Genomic DNA, 13,618 nt, shown 5'->3' with positions numbered 1-13,618 from the left:
ATTCAGATGGAAGCATATGCCTTATTGTGGGCACTCTCGCTATGTATAGATGAAGGGATCAAGAATTGTGCCGAAAGTAATTATGTTTGCGATACCTCATGGTTCGGTATAAACTAAAGTCATCCATGTTGGATATAACTTCCAATACAATCTATTATTGATAGTCGAGAAAAGATCATTACTGGCTACTCAGAATGGCCCCTTAATAAAAATAATTGCAAATGGTGTGAATTCTATGTCATGTTACTACTTTAAATATTGGTCAAGAATGAGTTAGAGAGGTACAAACACGGTAGTTGGTCAAAGTATATATATGTCAAGCAAATCCCACCATGGTTCACACAAGAATGAGAGTTATTAGATATAAGAACAGAAATTTCACACACCAATTATAAAGTTGCAATAACATTTTGACAGTTACATATAGATTCTTGAAAAACAGAGAAGAGAGATAAATCTTACAGTCGGACTGAGCACAGAAATAGTAAAATAGAAAATACAAGTCCATAGACAGGAACACGATTATTTATGAAGAGCCCAACTAGGAGATATATGTATATGCACGCGCCTGTGCATTAGATGATCAGTAGGAGAGTTTCCTGGGCTTCACCATGGCGAGCAGTGGTTGCTCCATCACGACAGTGAACTGCACCATCTCCTCGTAGTTGAGCGCGGGCTGCGAAGGGTGCGCGCACCACTCAAACTCCTGCACCATCCGTGCCACCATGAGCGCGATGTGCACCGTCCCCATGGCCGAGCCCGGGCACATCCGCCGCCCCGCCCCAAATGGTATCATCCGGACGCCGGCGGACCCTGTGATGTCTGCCTTCTCGCCACCCGACAGGAACCTGTCCGGGTCGAACTCCATTGGCCGGTCCCACAACTTGGGGTCCTCCGAGATGGTTGGGAGGAAGACATCCAGATTGGCGTCCGTGGGCACGTCATAGCCGGCGAGCTTGCTCCCTGGGTGAACAGCGGCGTGGGTAACCAAGAAGTATGTGGGTGGGTGCTTCCGGAGGAGCTCCTTTACGAAGGCCTGGAGATAAGGCATGTTGTCGGTGTCCTTGTCATCGACTGGCCGGGTGTTGCCGACTTTGCGTGTGATCTCCTCGTGGAGCCGAGCCTGGATGCGCGGATTGTCTATAATGCGCGCCATGGCCCACTCGACGGCCGTGGCCGTGGTGTCGGCCCCAGCGTTGAGCACCTCGGTGCAGAGGGTGACCAGCTCTTCGTCTGAGGCCATGGCGTTGCACCCGCCGAAGCGGCCTTCTAGTAGAGAGTCAAGGTACGAGAACGCCGCGGCAACATTGGGGTCTGGTGGCGAGCGCTGCATGTCCCGGAGGACGGCTCGGCGGCGGTTGATGAGCTCTAGGAGCGTATCGATCTGCTCCCGGCGGACCGCGAGCGCGTGGCTCTGCTTCCGCCAGAAGAAGGGGCGAAGACATGGCAGGTAATCATCCATGCGCATCCCCAGGGTGAGCACGACGCGCTTCAGTACAGACTCGACCTGTAAGATGAGTTGGTCGTCCAGGTCGAGCAGCCCGAAGGTCAACTCGAGCAGGATGCATACCAGAGCGAAGCGCGCGTTGCGGAGCACCCACACGGAACCACCATCGGGGGACGCAGAGACCTCAGCGCGTATACGCGACATGAACCGGTCCATGGCACGCATCCTCGCCGGCTGCGACTCTTGGAGCCGCGAGTTGCTCAGCATCCCGGACACCATGTTCCGCCGCAGCGACCGCCATTGGGCGCCGTACACAGCGGAGTTTACGGTCAACTTGTGGGAGAAGATGTTGCGTCCGCTGCTCTCGACGGCGGGGCGGGTCGCGAACTCCGCGCCCTTCTCGACGAGCGCCTCGTGAGCGACCTCGGCACCGCTGATGATGATGACTGTGCGCACCCCCATCTGAAGCGTTAGGATGGGCCCGTACTCCTGCTGGAGGTCGCGAAGATACTGGATGAGCTTCTTCCCGGAGAAGGCCACCTGGAAGAGGTTGCCGACGATTGGCCACCCTGGCGGACCGGGGGGCAGCCGCAGGCCTCTGTACTTCCTTGGGTAGCACGCCACTGCGATGGCAATAACTAACGCGGCGGTGGCCACGGCGAGGCTGATCAAGGTGGAAGGCATGGTGGCACTGGGAGTAGGATGGTGCAAGTGCTGGACGTGATCATCAAGCGTGGAGTGTGTGCCCGATTTTATAGAAGCTAGACCGCTCAATGGCCATTCAGTGGGTGGTGATTGTACGCTGTGGCGGTGCTGCTAACTCTAGGACTTGTGTGCTTATTACCATCACAATCCGCTAGTTCCTCTCACAGGACACTATGATGACTTGTAAACTATTAGTCCCTTTTTTATTTTATTTTTCTTTCAAAAGTATGCCAATGGCGTACCATATTTTTATAGAAGAAAGAAAATGATAATTACAAGAAACCTGCGACGGATTCGAACATCGGTTCTCGGTAACACCACACCGAACACGAAGCTAAGGTCAACTCCTCACAAATCTATCTAATCCTCCGACACCTACGCCTGCGCGTTTCAGCTCTTCTAACTCCTAGAGAATCCAACTAGCTAACTCTCTTGGTCCCTTGATTTGCTCCAGTGGGCGGAAAACTCTCGCGTTCCTCTGTTTCCAAAGTGACCAAGCCGCCTCGATGACAAACGTGTCCGAAGCCCCTCCTATCCTTGCCTTGAAAAGTGGTTCTAACTCTCAACCACCATTCAACAAAAGTGTCGCTCACTGACGGTGTGGCCACATTCAAATGTAGCATATCAACTATCAAGGCACGTATGCCAAACCTCACGCGCGTAGACGCACTGCACCAAAATATGCTCCCCGTTATCCTCTTCCTGCAAGCATGTGTACCAACGCGAAGGTGTGTCCTGCAAGCCGTGCCGCGCCCTCCTGTCCGATATCCATAACCTGTGTTGCACTGCCAACCAAGCGAAAATTTTGCATTTTAGCGGAGCCCAGCCTTTTTCTATTGTGGAAAAGCTTTTATCTGGTGGATTCTATCTGAATTACCATCAGTAGCGGTGAAATGTAGAGGTCGGGCGATGAACGCCGGTATTCTCATGTGACCAATATGGGCGTCAGTGCATCAGTTCAAGACTAAACTACAATTAATGATTCCAAAGAGGTTATATCTTATCGTTGTTATATTACAAGTCATCACCCCCTACGCCTGCACAGGCGAGGAACTGTGTCTAGTCTACGTGCTTTAGAATATTGTATTTTCTATATGAGTACGCATTAATTATGTCTTCTTTATTTGGTGCAGCCTTTAATATTCATAGAAATAATTTAAAACAAGAACTAAAGCATACTTTCATGAGATCCAAAAATATTGGCCATATTCCTGTTCCGGCATCCTAAACATGATGTTGGAGTCTTCCACCACTTTCTTCACTATGTATTATATATATTTTGAAATAAAATATAGGATGATCCGTGAAATTCTAACTAATCACTCGGTTTGATTAGTATCCTGAACTATGAAACCTGATGAAATACACCCCGAACTAAGTACAAGGTCGAAAACTCAACGCTGGTTTTGGTTTTAGGTCAGTCTAGAGGTTTTGACCGACACTAGTACAAAACAGGGCTTTGGTTCAGGCCACAAAAGAGCATTAACCCCGGTTCTCCTACGAACCGGGACCAATGGGTGCATCCGTCCCGGTTCGTGAGGCAAGGGCGCCGGCCAGGCCAGGGTCCCAGTTCGTCTGACCCCTTTGGTCCCGGTTCTAGACACGAACCGGGACTAAAGGGCCATGCTCCTGGCGCAGCCCCATTAGTCCCGGTTGGTGGCTGGAACCGGGACCAAAGGTTGTCCTTTAGTCCGGTTTTAGACACAAACCGGGACCAAAGTGTAGCCTATATATATCCAAGCCCCTCCATCTCCTTTGTTTTTTGGCCTTGGAAAGGGTTGGAGGTGTACTGCTCTCTGTTTTCACCTCCTATGCACATTAAGCTTTCTACTCTAAAATCAACCTCCAAGCTCCATTTTCACCAAGATTTGTCTCTGTTTGGCGCTGCACCAACTACACAAGTGTTCTAAAAGGTTAGCTACTTCATTCTTTCATCTCTCAGTACTAGTTTAGCTCATTTCAAATGCTCTATAAGTAGAGTGGTTTGTGGGTTTTAGTGTATAGGAGTGTATGTGGGAGTTCTTTAGATTTAGATGCACAATTTGAGCTCAAATTAACTTCTTTGAGTCTGCAAATGTGTAGAGTGTCGTCCCGTCCCCATACTCACCATCGTCGATCGCCCGCGCCGATCTCGTCGCCGGCACTACCGTGGTGAGCCTCTTGTTCTTATCTTCTTTCTAAAAGAAAACAAATTTTAACTTGTATGATTTAGATAGATACTTTTATAATTTTCTTACTTTTATTATTGTTTGTTATTATATAGTGCCATGGTTTTGGTATCCGCCCCGCCGGCCCTCGTCCTGTCTATGATTTGGATGTGGTATATTTTCTTTTATAACTATTTGTTTCATTTAGTGTTTATGACAATTATGCCGACCAACGTGACATAGATGATTTTATCTAGGAGGTATCTGGACCGGAAATTCCAACCGACCCTGTTGTCGAGAGGTTAAATTTAGTTGCAAAATAAAACAATGACTTGAAGAAAAAATTGAAAAAAATTGAGGAGGAGAAGATGGAATTGGAGTTTCATGTTGTCGATGTTGTCGATGATCACAAGATCAAGATGGATGCAATCCGCCTGAAGATTCGAAAGATTAGAAAGTATGCCATTCATATTGAGGCTTGGTATCATTATGCCGTTGGATCAATTGTTACCTTTTGTTGCGATTATGATCACATTTTTTGGTGCATTTCAATGTTTTACATAGTATGAATGTATGTTTTAGTTAGATGCTCTAGAGAGCTATATGTTGTTCAATGGGAGCTATGTATGAACTCTATGTATTTATTTTTTCAGTAATAACATTTGATCACTACTGTACTTTGGTTTTAATGTGATGATGAACTTCTATTAGTTTGGTCACTTCTCTATTCATGATATTCTATAATGGTTTTTGATACACTTAATTATATAATGCACGTAGATGAACTGGTAATGGATGTACGCTGACAGACACACCTCCGAGTACATTAAGGACCTGCATAATTTTCTCGAACTGACTGAGGCAAACAAGCAGAATGGTTTTATATATTGTCCATGTACTATCTCTGGGAATACGAAGGATTGCTCTGACTCGAAAACCCATCACGTCCACCTGCTTGAGAAGGGTTTCATGCCACACTATAATGTGTGGACTAAGCATGGAGAAAGAGGGGTTATGATGGAAGACAACGAAGAAGAAGAGGATAATGACAACTACCCCCCTGAATACGGTGATACCGCAACGGGGAAAGCTGAAGATCAGGAGGAATGAGATGATGTTCCCGATGATGATCTTTGCCGGTCATTGTTGATGCAAAGAAAGAATGCAAAGTGAAAGGGAGAATTTGAAGTTCGATCGCATGTTAGAGGATCACAAAAAAGGGTTTTACCAAAATTGCGAAGATGACAACACAAAGCATGATACCACACTAGAATTGCTGCAATGGAAGGTGGACAATGTTGTATCTGACAACGGATTTGGGAAGCTACTGAAAATAATGATGAAGAGGCTTCCAAAGGATAAGGAATTGACCGATAGTACGTATGAAGCACAGAAGGTTCTATGCCCTCCAGGATAGGAGGTGCGGATACATGCATTGCCCTAATGACTACATCCTCTACTGTGGTGCGTAGGAGGATTTGAACGCATGCCCGGTGTCGGTGTCAAAACCGGCGGATCTCGGGTAGGGGGTCCCGAACTGTGCATCTAGGCGGATGGTAACAGGAGACAAGGGACACGATGTTTTACCCAGGTTCGGGCCCTCTTGATGGAGGTAAAACCCTATGTCCTGCTTGATTGATATTGATGATATGGGTATTACAAGAGTAGATCTACCACGAAATCAAGGAGGCTAAACCCTAGAAGCTAGCCTATGGTATGATTGTTGTTCGTCCTATGGACTAAAGCCATCCGGTTTATATAGACACCGGAGAGGGCTAGGGTTACACAGAGTCGGTTACAATGGTAGGAGATCTACATATCCGTATCGCCAAGCTTGCCTTCCACGCCAAGGAAAGTCCCATCCGGACACGGGACGAAGTCTTCAATCTTGTATCTTCATAGTCTTGAAGTCCGGCCGATGATGATAGTTCGGCTATCCGGACACCCCCTAGTCCGGGACTCCCGCAGTAGCCCCTGAACCAGGCTTTAATGACGACGAGTCTGGCGCGCATATTGTCTTCGGCATTGCAAGGCGGTTCCTCCTCCGAATAATTTATAGAAGATTGTGAACACTAAGATAGTGTCCAGCCCTGCAAAATAAATTCCACATACCACCGTAGAGAGAATAATATTTACACAAGTTCAATCTGCTGACGTATTTTGTGGCATGACATCACACCACTACCAAGCCTTTACTCGAATTGTTTTCATTGTACCACCTCAGCGCGTTTAGCGAAGCAGTTTCCTTGGCACGTCTTGTCAAAGCAGAGATCATGTTCCCCTTATTCCGGGATTCTCATTAATACGGACGTGGGTAACCCAACCGCGCCCGTTGCCATGCCCCCTCCATCGAAGGCGGGTTCCAAACGGTCACGGGAACGGCTCTTGGTATTCTCCCTCTTTATAATGAGACCAAGGCCCGTTCTTTTTCTTCAACTCTCAATCGAATCCGCCCCTCGCCCCGAGTTCCAACACCCAAGGCTCCAGATTCGGGTACTTTCGACCTTCGACAATGTCCGGCTCCGACCCACGAGGCCGGTGGATGCTCTCCTCTGTCACGGAAGAGGACGTGCTCAAGCTGAGAGAAGCCAGGTACTTAACCTACGAGATTTCGCATAGGTTGCCTGCCCAAGGGCAAGTTCACTACTAGGAAAAGGCCTACTAATGGCGCACCTAATTTGGCCATTAATGGCGCATCAGTGGTGCGCCATTAGAGCCACGCCATTAGTATATTTTACTAACGGCGCACCACTGGTGCACCATTAGTATCTGGTATACTAATGGAGCACCATTGGATGCGCCATTAGTATATACAACAGTGCGCCATTAATATGCCTCCCAGGGGGCCATGTATACCCAGGTGCTTTGGCATACTAATGGCGCACAACAGCAAGATGCGCCATTAGTAACTTCGGCATACTAATGGCGCACTGTCTAATGATGCGCCATTAGTATCCTTTGGCATACTAATGGCGCACTGTGGTGTGATGCGCCATTAGTATGAATATTAGGTTTTTTTTATTTTTTTGTTTTCTGTTTTTTGCACAGGTTACAAAATGTATAATTGGACAAAATATAGACAGCACACATCAACAACAGATTCATCGAATACAATAGAAGATTAGTCTCTGAATACAATTCATCATATTAGTCTCCGAATTGAAAAGACCGAACAAAGATAGAACATTATATTACAAGTCTTGAGACCGCGAGTAGCGAGTTTGTCTTCACATTACAAGTCGATATCGATCATCTAAACTACCATCACATAGAAGAGAGCTGCGGTCATCACGATGAGCATCATCATGATGAAACTCGTCTTCATCCGGTTCCTCCAACGCTCCCTCCCCTCTCCCGCTAGATAGCGGGCGTATCTAGATTCGACCTCGGCCCTAGTGGTGTACCCTTTGTAACTGTTACCGCTGAATCGGTGAAACTGTCTCCGACACTCCTCCCAGTCGTCGTAGACTCCGGGAACCTTACCCTTGTACACGACTTACGTCGGCATCGCTATGCACTAGCCAAACGAAACGTTAGTACCAATTCACAGACAATACATAAGCAATATATAAGTATGCAACAGAACGATCGGAAGAGAAAAGCAAGACATTAATAGCATCGATTACATCTAAGTTGAACGACTCCCGAAACCAAAGAGACATACTACAAGTTCATTAAAGTTTAATTACAACATGAGCCAATCGATGTTTCAGAACTAGACACAGCATCACTGCTTTCGAGTCGACTCAAGGGACCGGAGCGTGGATGAAGCCGCCGTCCATCGTGGGAGTCATGAAAGAACGGGCGTTGTCAGCCTGCATTTGTAGCATTGTGTCGATGTCACTGTTGGACGGTTGATTTCTAAGGTAGAACTGCCCCGAGGTACGAAGGACATCTTGATGGATGATTTCCGCAAACTCCGACTGGATGCGAAAGAATTCTTGTCGGAGGTCCGCGTCCTGGATTGCCGACATGCTCTTTGCCCAATCTTTGAGTTTACTCGGTAGCAGAAGTTGATGATGGTCCCGTACGATCGCCCGCATGTGATGGATGGCGTAGTAGGCACCCTTCTGACCGCCAGGCGGCTGCTTGACGCAGCAAAACGTCATATTGTGGGAGAACACGTGCTTGCCGTACTTACAAATAGGCCTGGTGAAGGTGCCTCCAGATTTGGCGTAGCCGAGGAGAACATCATCAAGAACCTTCTTGACATTTGTGTAGTCTACGTTCGACTGACGGTCCGGGTCGAAATACGTGGCCATGGAATATTTGGGGCTTAGGAGGATGAGCGTGCAATGTGTGTCACTGCAGAAAACACGGAATGTTAAAAGAAAAACGATCGAAATCTAGGAATTCATATGTTACGGGCCGGTTGAGGGGAGGACTTACTCGGGAAAGTAAGGCACGAGGAAGTTATCCTTATCTTGGTTTGCTAGAATGACGCCTTCGAGGTAAGAACTCGTGACTTGCCGGTCCCCAGCGCTGCCCAAGATCTTGGCACGCATGTAGAAGGGGTCGACTATCACGATGTCCGGGGTCTTGTCGCGAATGATCCGCATCTCCATACTCAGCGAAAATAGCCGAACGAAGGTGTAGTGCAGAGGATGAAGGTTCACCATAGCGTGGATGTCATCAAACCGCAGGACGATCGTACGCCCGATGGAGTTATCCACAAAGCCCTTGCCCTCTGGCACCTTGGCCGCGAAAACTGGGTATGCCACGTCCTTCTCTCTGAGACGCCGCTTCTCCAAAGAAAGAACACTGTCATGCAGACTCCGCATAGCACCGGTTGCAGCATTGAGCATATTTGTCGGTAGCATCGCCCTACCCGCCACATGCACCCTCCTCGACATATCCTCAGGTGAAGGTGGCCCGTCCTGAGCACGGATCGTACTCGGTGCCGGCTTGCTCGCACCCTTGTTAGTCTTTCTTTTGCGTGCCTTCTTCTTCTCATGTAATGGGACCGAGTTCTGCTCACGGACCGCCTTCTTGAGTGTGTTTGGGCTGATAATATTTCGCACCTCGCCTATCTGAGGCTCGGTGAAGTCGGCAGCTGGAGGCGTCTCCTGAGAGCTGAACGGCAGACGACGCCTGTTGCAACTTGGCATCTCCGCGGTACCAGCTAGATCGCGCACGTCTTTTGTTGGGTTGGGTTCTTGAGAAGGAGCCCCCATGAAGTCGGCCATCGTACCCATGTTTGGCAAAGTACTAATCGACGTTGCCGAATGTATCGTCGTCGTAGTCGTTCTGATCCTGTGCCATATGCATGTTTGGATCCAGTGGCATAGGGATGTCCGGCACCGTTGCGGCGGTCTTGCCATGGGGCTGACTTGGCGCCGGCATGACTGGCGGTGTTGTCTTTGGGTTGGTGTCCCCCGCCCCCAAACGAATCTGGCTCTTCGGCCAAAGCAGGGGCCAGCTCAGGCAGGCGCTGAGGGTCATCACGTCATCATCGTCGGCCCCGACGGGTCGGATCAGAGGTAACAACTCGTCGCAGCCTGGCAGCACCCGAACCAGTTGAACCCTAAACAAGTTGGGTGGCATCTGGGTACCGTGGAACAAGGGGTTGCCCGGTTGAACGATTTGGCCCTTGGTGACATCGACCAACTCGTTGTTCACGAAGTGCAGGAGAGTGCACGCAACATCGGCGGCGCCCTGCGAAAACATGTAGGGCGTCAGAGATGCCCAGTCAAAGGCAAGGAGATGAAGTCCTCGGCCGAGAGAGGCTTAATTAGTTACCGTGATGATGGTGTCGAGCTCGGCTAATGTCGAGGCACCGCCAAAGGCGGGCGTGCGGTTGATGGAGGGGCCGCTTGCTGCAGAGGTGCTGGCCGGCGTACACCCGGGTGCATTAAGCTCCCGTGCCGGCGTCGGAGACACCAATGCCGCCTCCGCCGGAGACACCAATGGCCCCGCCATCGCATGCTGCGAGTTGCTGGCCGTGAAGCTAGGAATCGGGGGCGGCCCCTGTTGGCCGCCCGCAATCCACGCACTCAACCCCTGGATCAAGGTAGGCACAATGGCGGTGATCGTCGCTCCGAGTCTTTGTTCCACTTGCTCTTGGACAATCTCCGGAATCCGCGCCACCTGTGCCTTGAGTTCTTGAACCTCGCGCGCCTGGCTTTCCGAGCTGGTCTTTTTCTCCTTCCGCACACCAGCGGTATAGTATGACCCCCATTTTGTGGACAAGCCTTTGCCGGCCACACGACCAGCTGACGTCGGCTTACTGAGCTTATCCTTGTTCTTCATTACATTCAACGCCCTATTTAGAGTGGTGTCCCAAGGGTTGATCGTAGTCGACCCCGCGCTACTGCTTTCAGTCACCTGCGGAAGGAATGTGAACCATTTAGAATTTGGCTTCATTAATTAGAATGCAACCATATGGAGCTAATTACGCGGGGGTGTATTCCTTACCAGAACAAGCTCAAGCGCCTTGGTCTTCGGATCCGTGGTAAGCTCCTTTGTTATCGGGTCCTCCTTGTACCGGGCCCTGACAAAGTTCCTGGTCTGCTTGTTACCGCTGTATTTCTCGAAGCGGGGCGGTAGGCCTTGCTCGGCACGCTCCGCGTCCTCCTTGTCCCATATAGGCTCCGCCAATCTATAACCGCCGGGACCGAGTTTGTGTTCCCTTAAGTTCAGCTCCCGCATTTCTTTCCCCCACTGACTTGATTGGGAGTTTGCGGTGCTCGAGCAATTGATCTTGAAGTCGTTGTATTCATCTTCGGTGATCGAAGGATTTTTCTCCTTGATATTCTCATAACTCTCACCTTTCTCGATCATTCTCTTCACATTGCTTTTCCAAGTAGACATGGCCTTGCTCATCTTCGTGAGGGCAGCACTGTTCACTTTATTCCCTTTGAGGCTTGTGTTTTCAAAAGTAGCGGGGAACTTGTATCGTTCGTGCAGCTTCGTGAAGAGGAGGTTGCGCAAATTCCCTCGGTCAGGATGCCTTAGATTCTCGGTGTTGATCGAGACGGTGCTCCGGAGAATGCACGCGAGCTGAAGCGAGTACCCCTTGACTATTCGTTCGGGCGCCGTTGGATTCCCGTCGGATTCCACTTCAGTAACTTCCTCCTTGAGGGTGCGGAGCATGGTCGGGCGCCGGTCCTTCCGTTGCCTCTTCTGTTGGCTGCGATCTGTGCGTGCGCCGCCATCATCAGTGGTGGCATCCTCGGCGGCACCATCAGTGGTGGCATCAGTGGGGTCATCCTCGGCGGTACCATCAGTGGTCTCAGGATCCGTGGGGAAGGCGGCGTCCTCATACAAGTGAGGTTGTTCCTCCATCTCCTGGGACAGCTCCCAGAATGCCTTGCCGCCCGAACCACCGGCCTGATCGTTGTTGGCCATGTTTCTCTCTAAATAGGAACAAAGTTTGGTCAAAAAGTTGGTTATTGTCAAGGAACAAGATCATGGTCTCATCATTTAGGGTTTGTCGACACCGAGGCATCCTAAAAGCTAAGGTTTTCTCATTGAGGGTTTTTCGACGCCGAGGCACCCTAAAAGCCTAAGCTTTCATCACTAGTCACAAGTACCCCATATGTCCTATTTTTAGCAAAGTCATGCTAAAATTCACGGAAAATTTCAGCATGACCTTTGCTGAAAATAGGACATATGGAGTACCCGAATTTGCTGGAACGGAAATTAATCGACATTCCAGCAAACTCAAGGGCCTCTCGGGTGGACAAGGCAAAAAAAGCCTCCATCACAACAAAGCAAATCATTGCATGGGCATACAGATGCTGATGTAAGAACGCCAGAAGTAGCATTAAACCATTGCCACAGTACTATGGTGATTTGAGATCATCTATTTATGTTCGCAAAGAGTAGTTTATGATCTAAGACTAAAAGGAAATGCACCAGCAGTACTAAATTGTCGGTTAGTCTCCAAAACTGATCCCAGCATTTTAAACAGTCCCTAGCAAGAACACAAATGTGGAAGCAAGTCAATCGCACAACATAAGAAACAAATTGGCAGCTACTGGCTAGAGCTAGTATTATGTTATCATGTTTTCCGAACAGATTATAGGAACCTCAAATATATGACGTTTTGCAAATGGAGATTATAAGGAACACCGACATTCGGCAAGTTCACGGGTGACTACATTGTATATATGAGACTGAAAACATCAGTTTCGGAGAGATGAACTAGATAATAAATTTACAAGATGAACTTGTAATAGTTTCATGAGGTTTGGTTGGACACTGTAAGTACACTTTCTACCTAACATCGTTCAAAACACAGAGTAATCTACTTGCAGAACAGTATGAGAACTTCCAATTTTTTTGTATATCGTCATCATTTTTCATAAATAACTTTGCTTGATATGTCACCTTGGTTCAAATTAATGGAGGTTTGGGCTCTCTGATTTACTGGTTGTTGGTTGACTACTCTTTTCAATCAGATTTCTTTCGTCAAACTGGAGATAAACCTTTTCCATTAACAAAGGAATCTTGCCAGACTAAAGAAATCGTCAAATACCACCCGCTAACAAGAAAAGGAACAACATCTGAAGTTTTAAACACAAACAAGGAAAAGGGGTAGCATTTCAGTTTCTCAAAATGTTCAAGAACAGAGTACTGAACATTAGGTTTGACATCTGCATCGTCTTTCAACACAACCTACACATTCCAAACTGTAAGAAACTGAATAGCACTTACTTAAATTTGTATGACCAGCCACCTACAACTGTATGACCAGCCACCTACAACTATCATCAAACAACAAGGGGACAGACACCACTGCAACTACTAGGCAAATCAACCGCTGCAACTACCAGTACGTGTACCTCCACCATCTACAGCACAAAATAAAACAAAACTAAAGCCTAACACACCTACAATTAGGGGAGAAAAACAACCGCAAAGCTCCTAGAACCCGCAATTACAAGCTCCTAAACAACTATAGACCTAGAACCCGCAACTACAAGCTCCAACACAACTCAGGCGAGCAGATCATGTATTTGACTGGACAGTGCACAACACAACAAATCAGCAAGCAATGAATTGAAGCTAACCCTAACTCAGAGGTTGGGGAATTGGAAAATGGTACCTCAGATTAGGCTGAGCCGAGTGCCTGAGTGAAGACCGGGCGGTGGGCGGCTGCGGTCGAGGCAGGGCAGCAGGGTTGCGGCCACGGGCGGTGGCGCGGCTAGCGCCGAGCGCCGGGCAGGCCGAGGGCGCGACGAAGAGACAGGCGGCGGGGCGGCGGCGTCGGGAGAGGAGAGGGCGCGGCGTCGCGGCGTCGCGGCGTCGGGGCGTCGGGGCGGAGACAAGGACGAGGGGCGGCGTCGAGGCGACGGGGCAGCGGCGTCGGGGCGGT

The 13,618-nt window shown here is 48.9% G+C and overlaps 1 protein-coding gene across 1 annotated transcript in view; it reads right to left on the bottom strand.

Moving 5' to 3' along the window:
- Positions 1 to 461: 461 nt before the first annotated feature.
- Positions 462 to 13,618, bottom strand: part of LOC119349918 (cytochrome P450 77A4-like) — a 17,679-nt gene continuing 4,522 nt past the window's right edge. The window contains exons 2-4 of the mRNA XM_037618012.1: positions 13,086 to 13,094; positions 12,779 to 12,918; positions 462 to 2,138 (exon numbers count right to left, since the gene is read on the bottom strand). Of these exons, the coding sequence (XP_037473909.1) occupies positions 584 to 2,138; positions 12,779 to 12,918; positions 13,086 to 13,094 (1,704 nt within the window). The 3' untranslated portion in view covers positions 462 to 583. The remainder of the gene's footprint in view (positions 2,139 to 12,778; positions 12,919 to 13,085; positions 13,095 to 13,618) is intronic.

Source organism: Triticum dicoccoides, chromosome 1B, assembly GCF_002162155.2.
Source record: "Triticum dicoccoides isolate Atlit2015 ecotype Zavitan chromosome 1B, WEW_v2.0, whole genome shotgun sequence".
Taxonomy (NCBI): Eukaryota; Viridiplantae; Streptophyta; class Magnoliopsida; order Poales; family Poaceae; genus Triticum; species Triticum dicoccoides.
The sequence above is the reverse complement of the archived record's forward strand: the minus strand, read 5'-3'. Positions and strand labels throughout refer to the sequence as shown.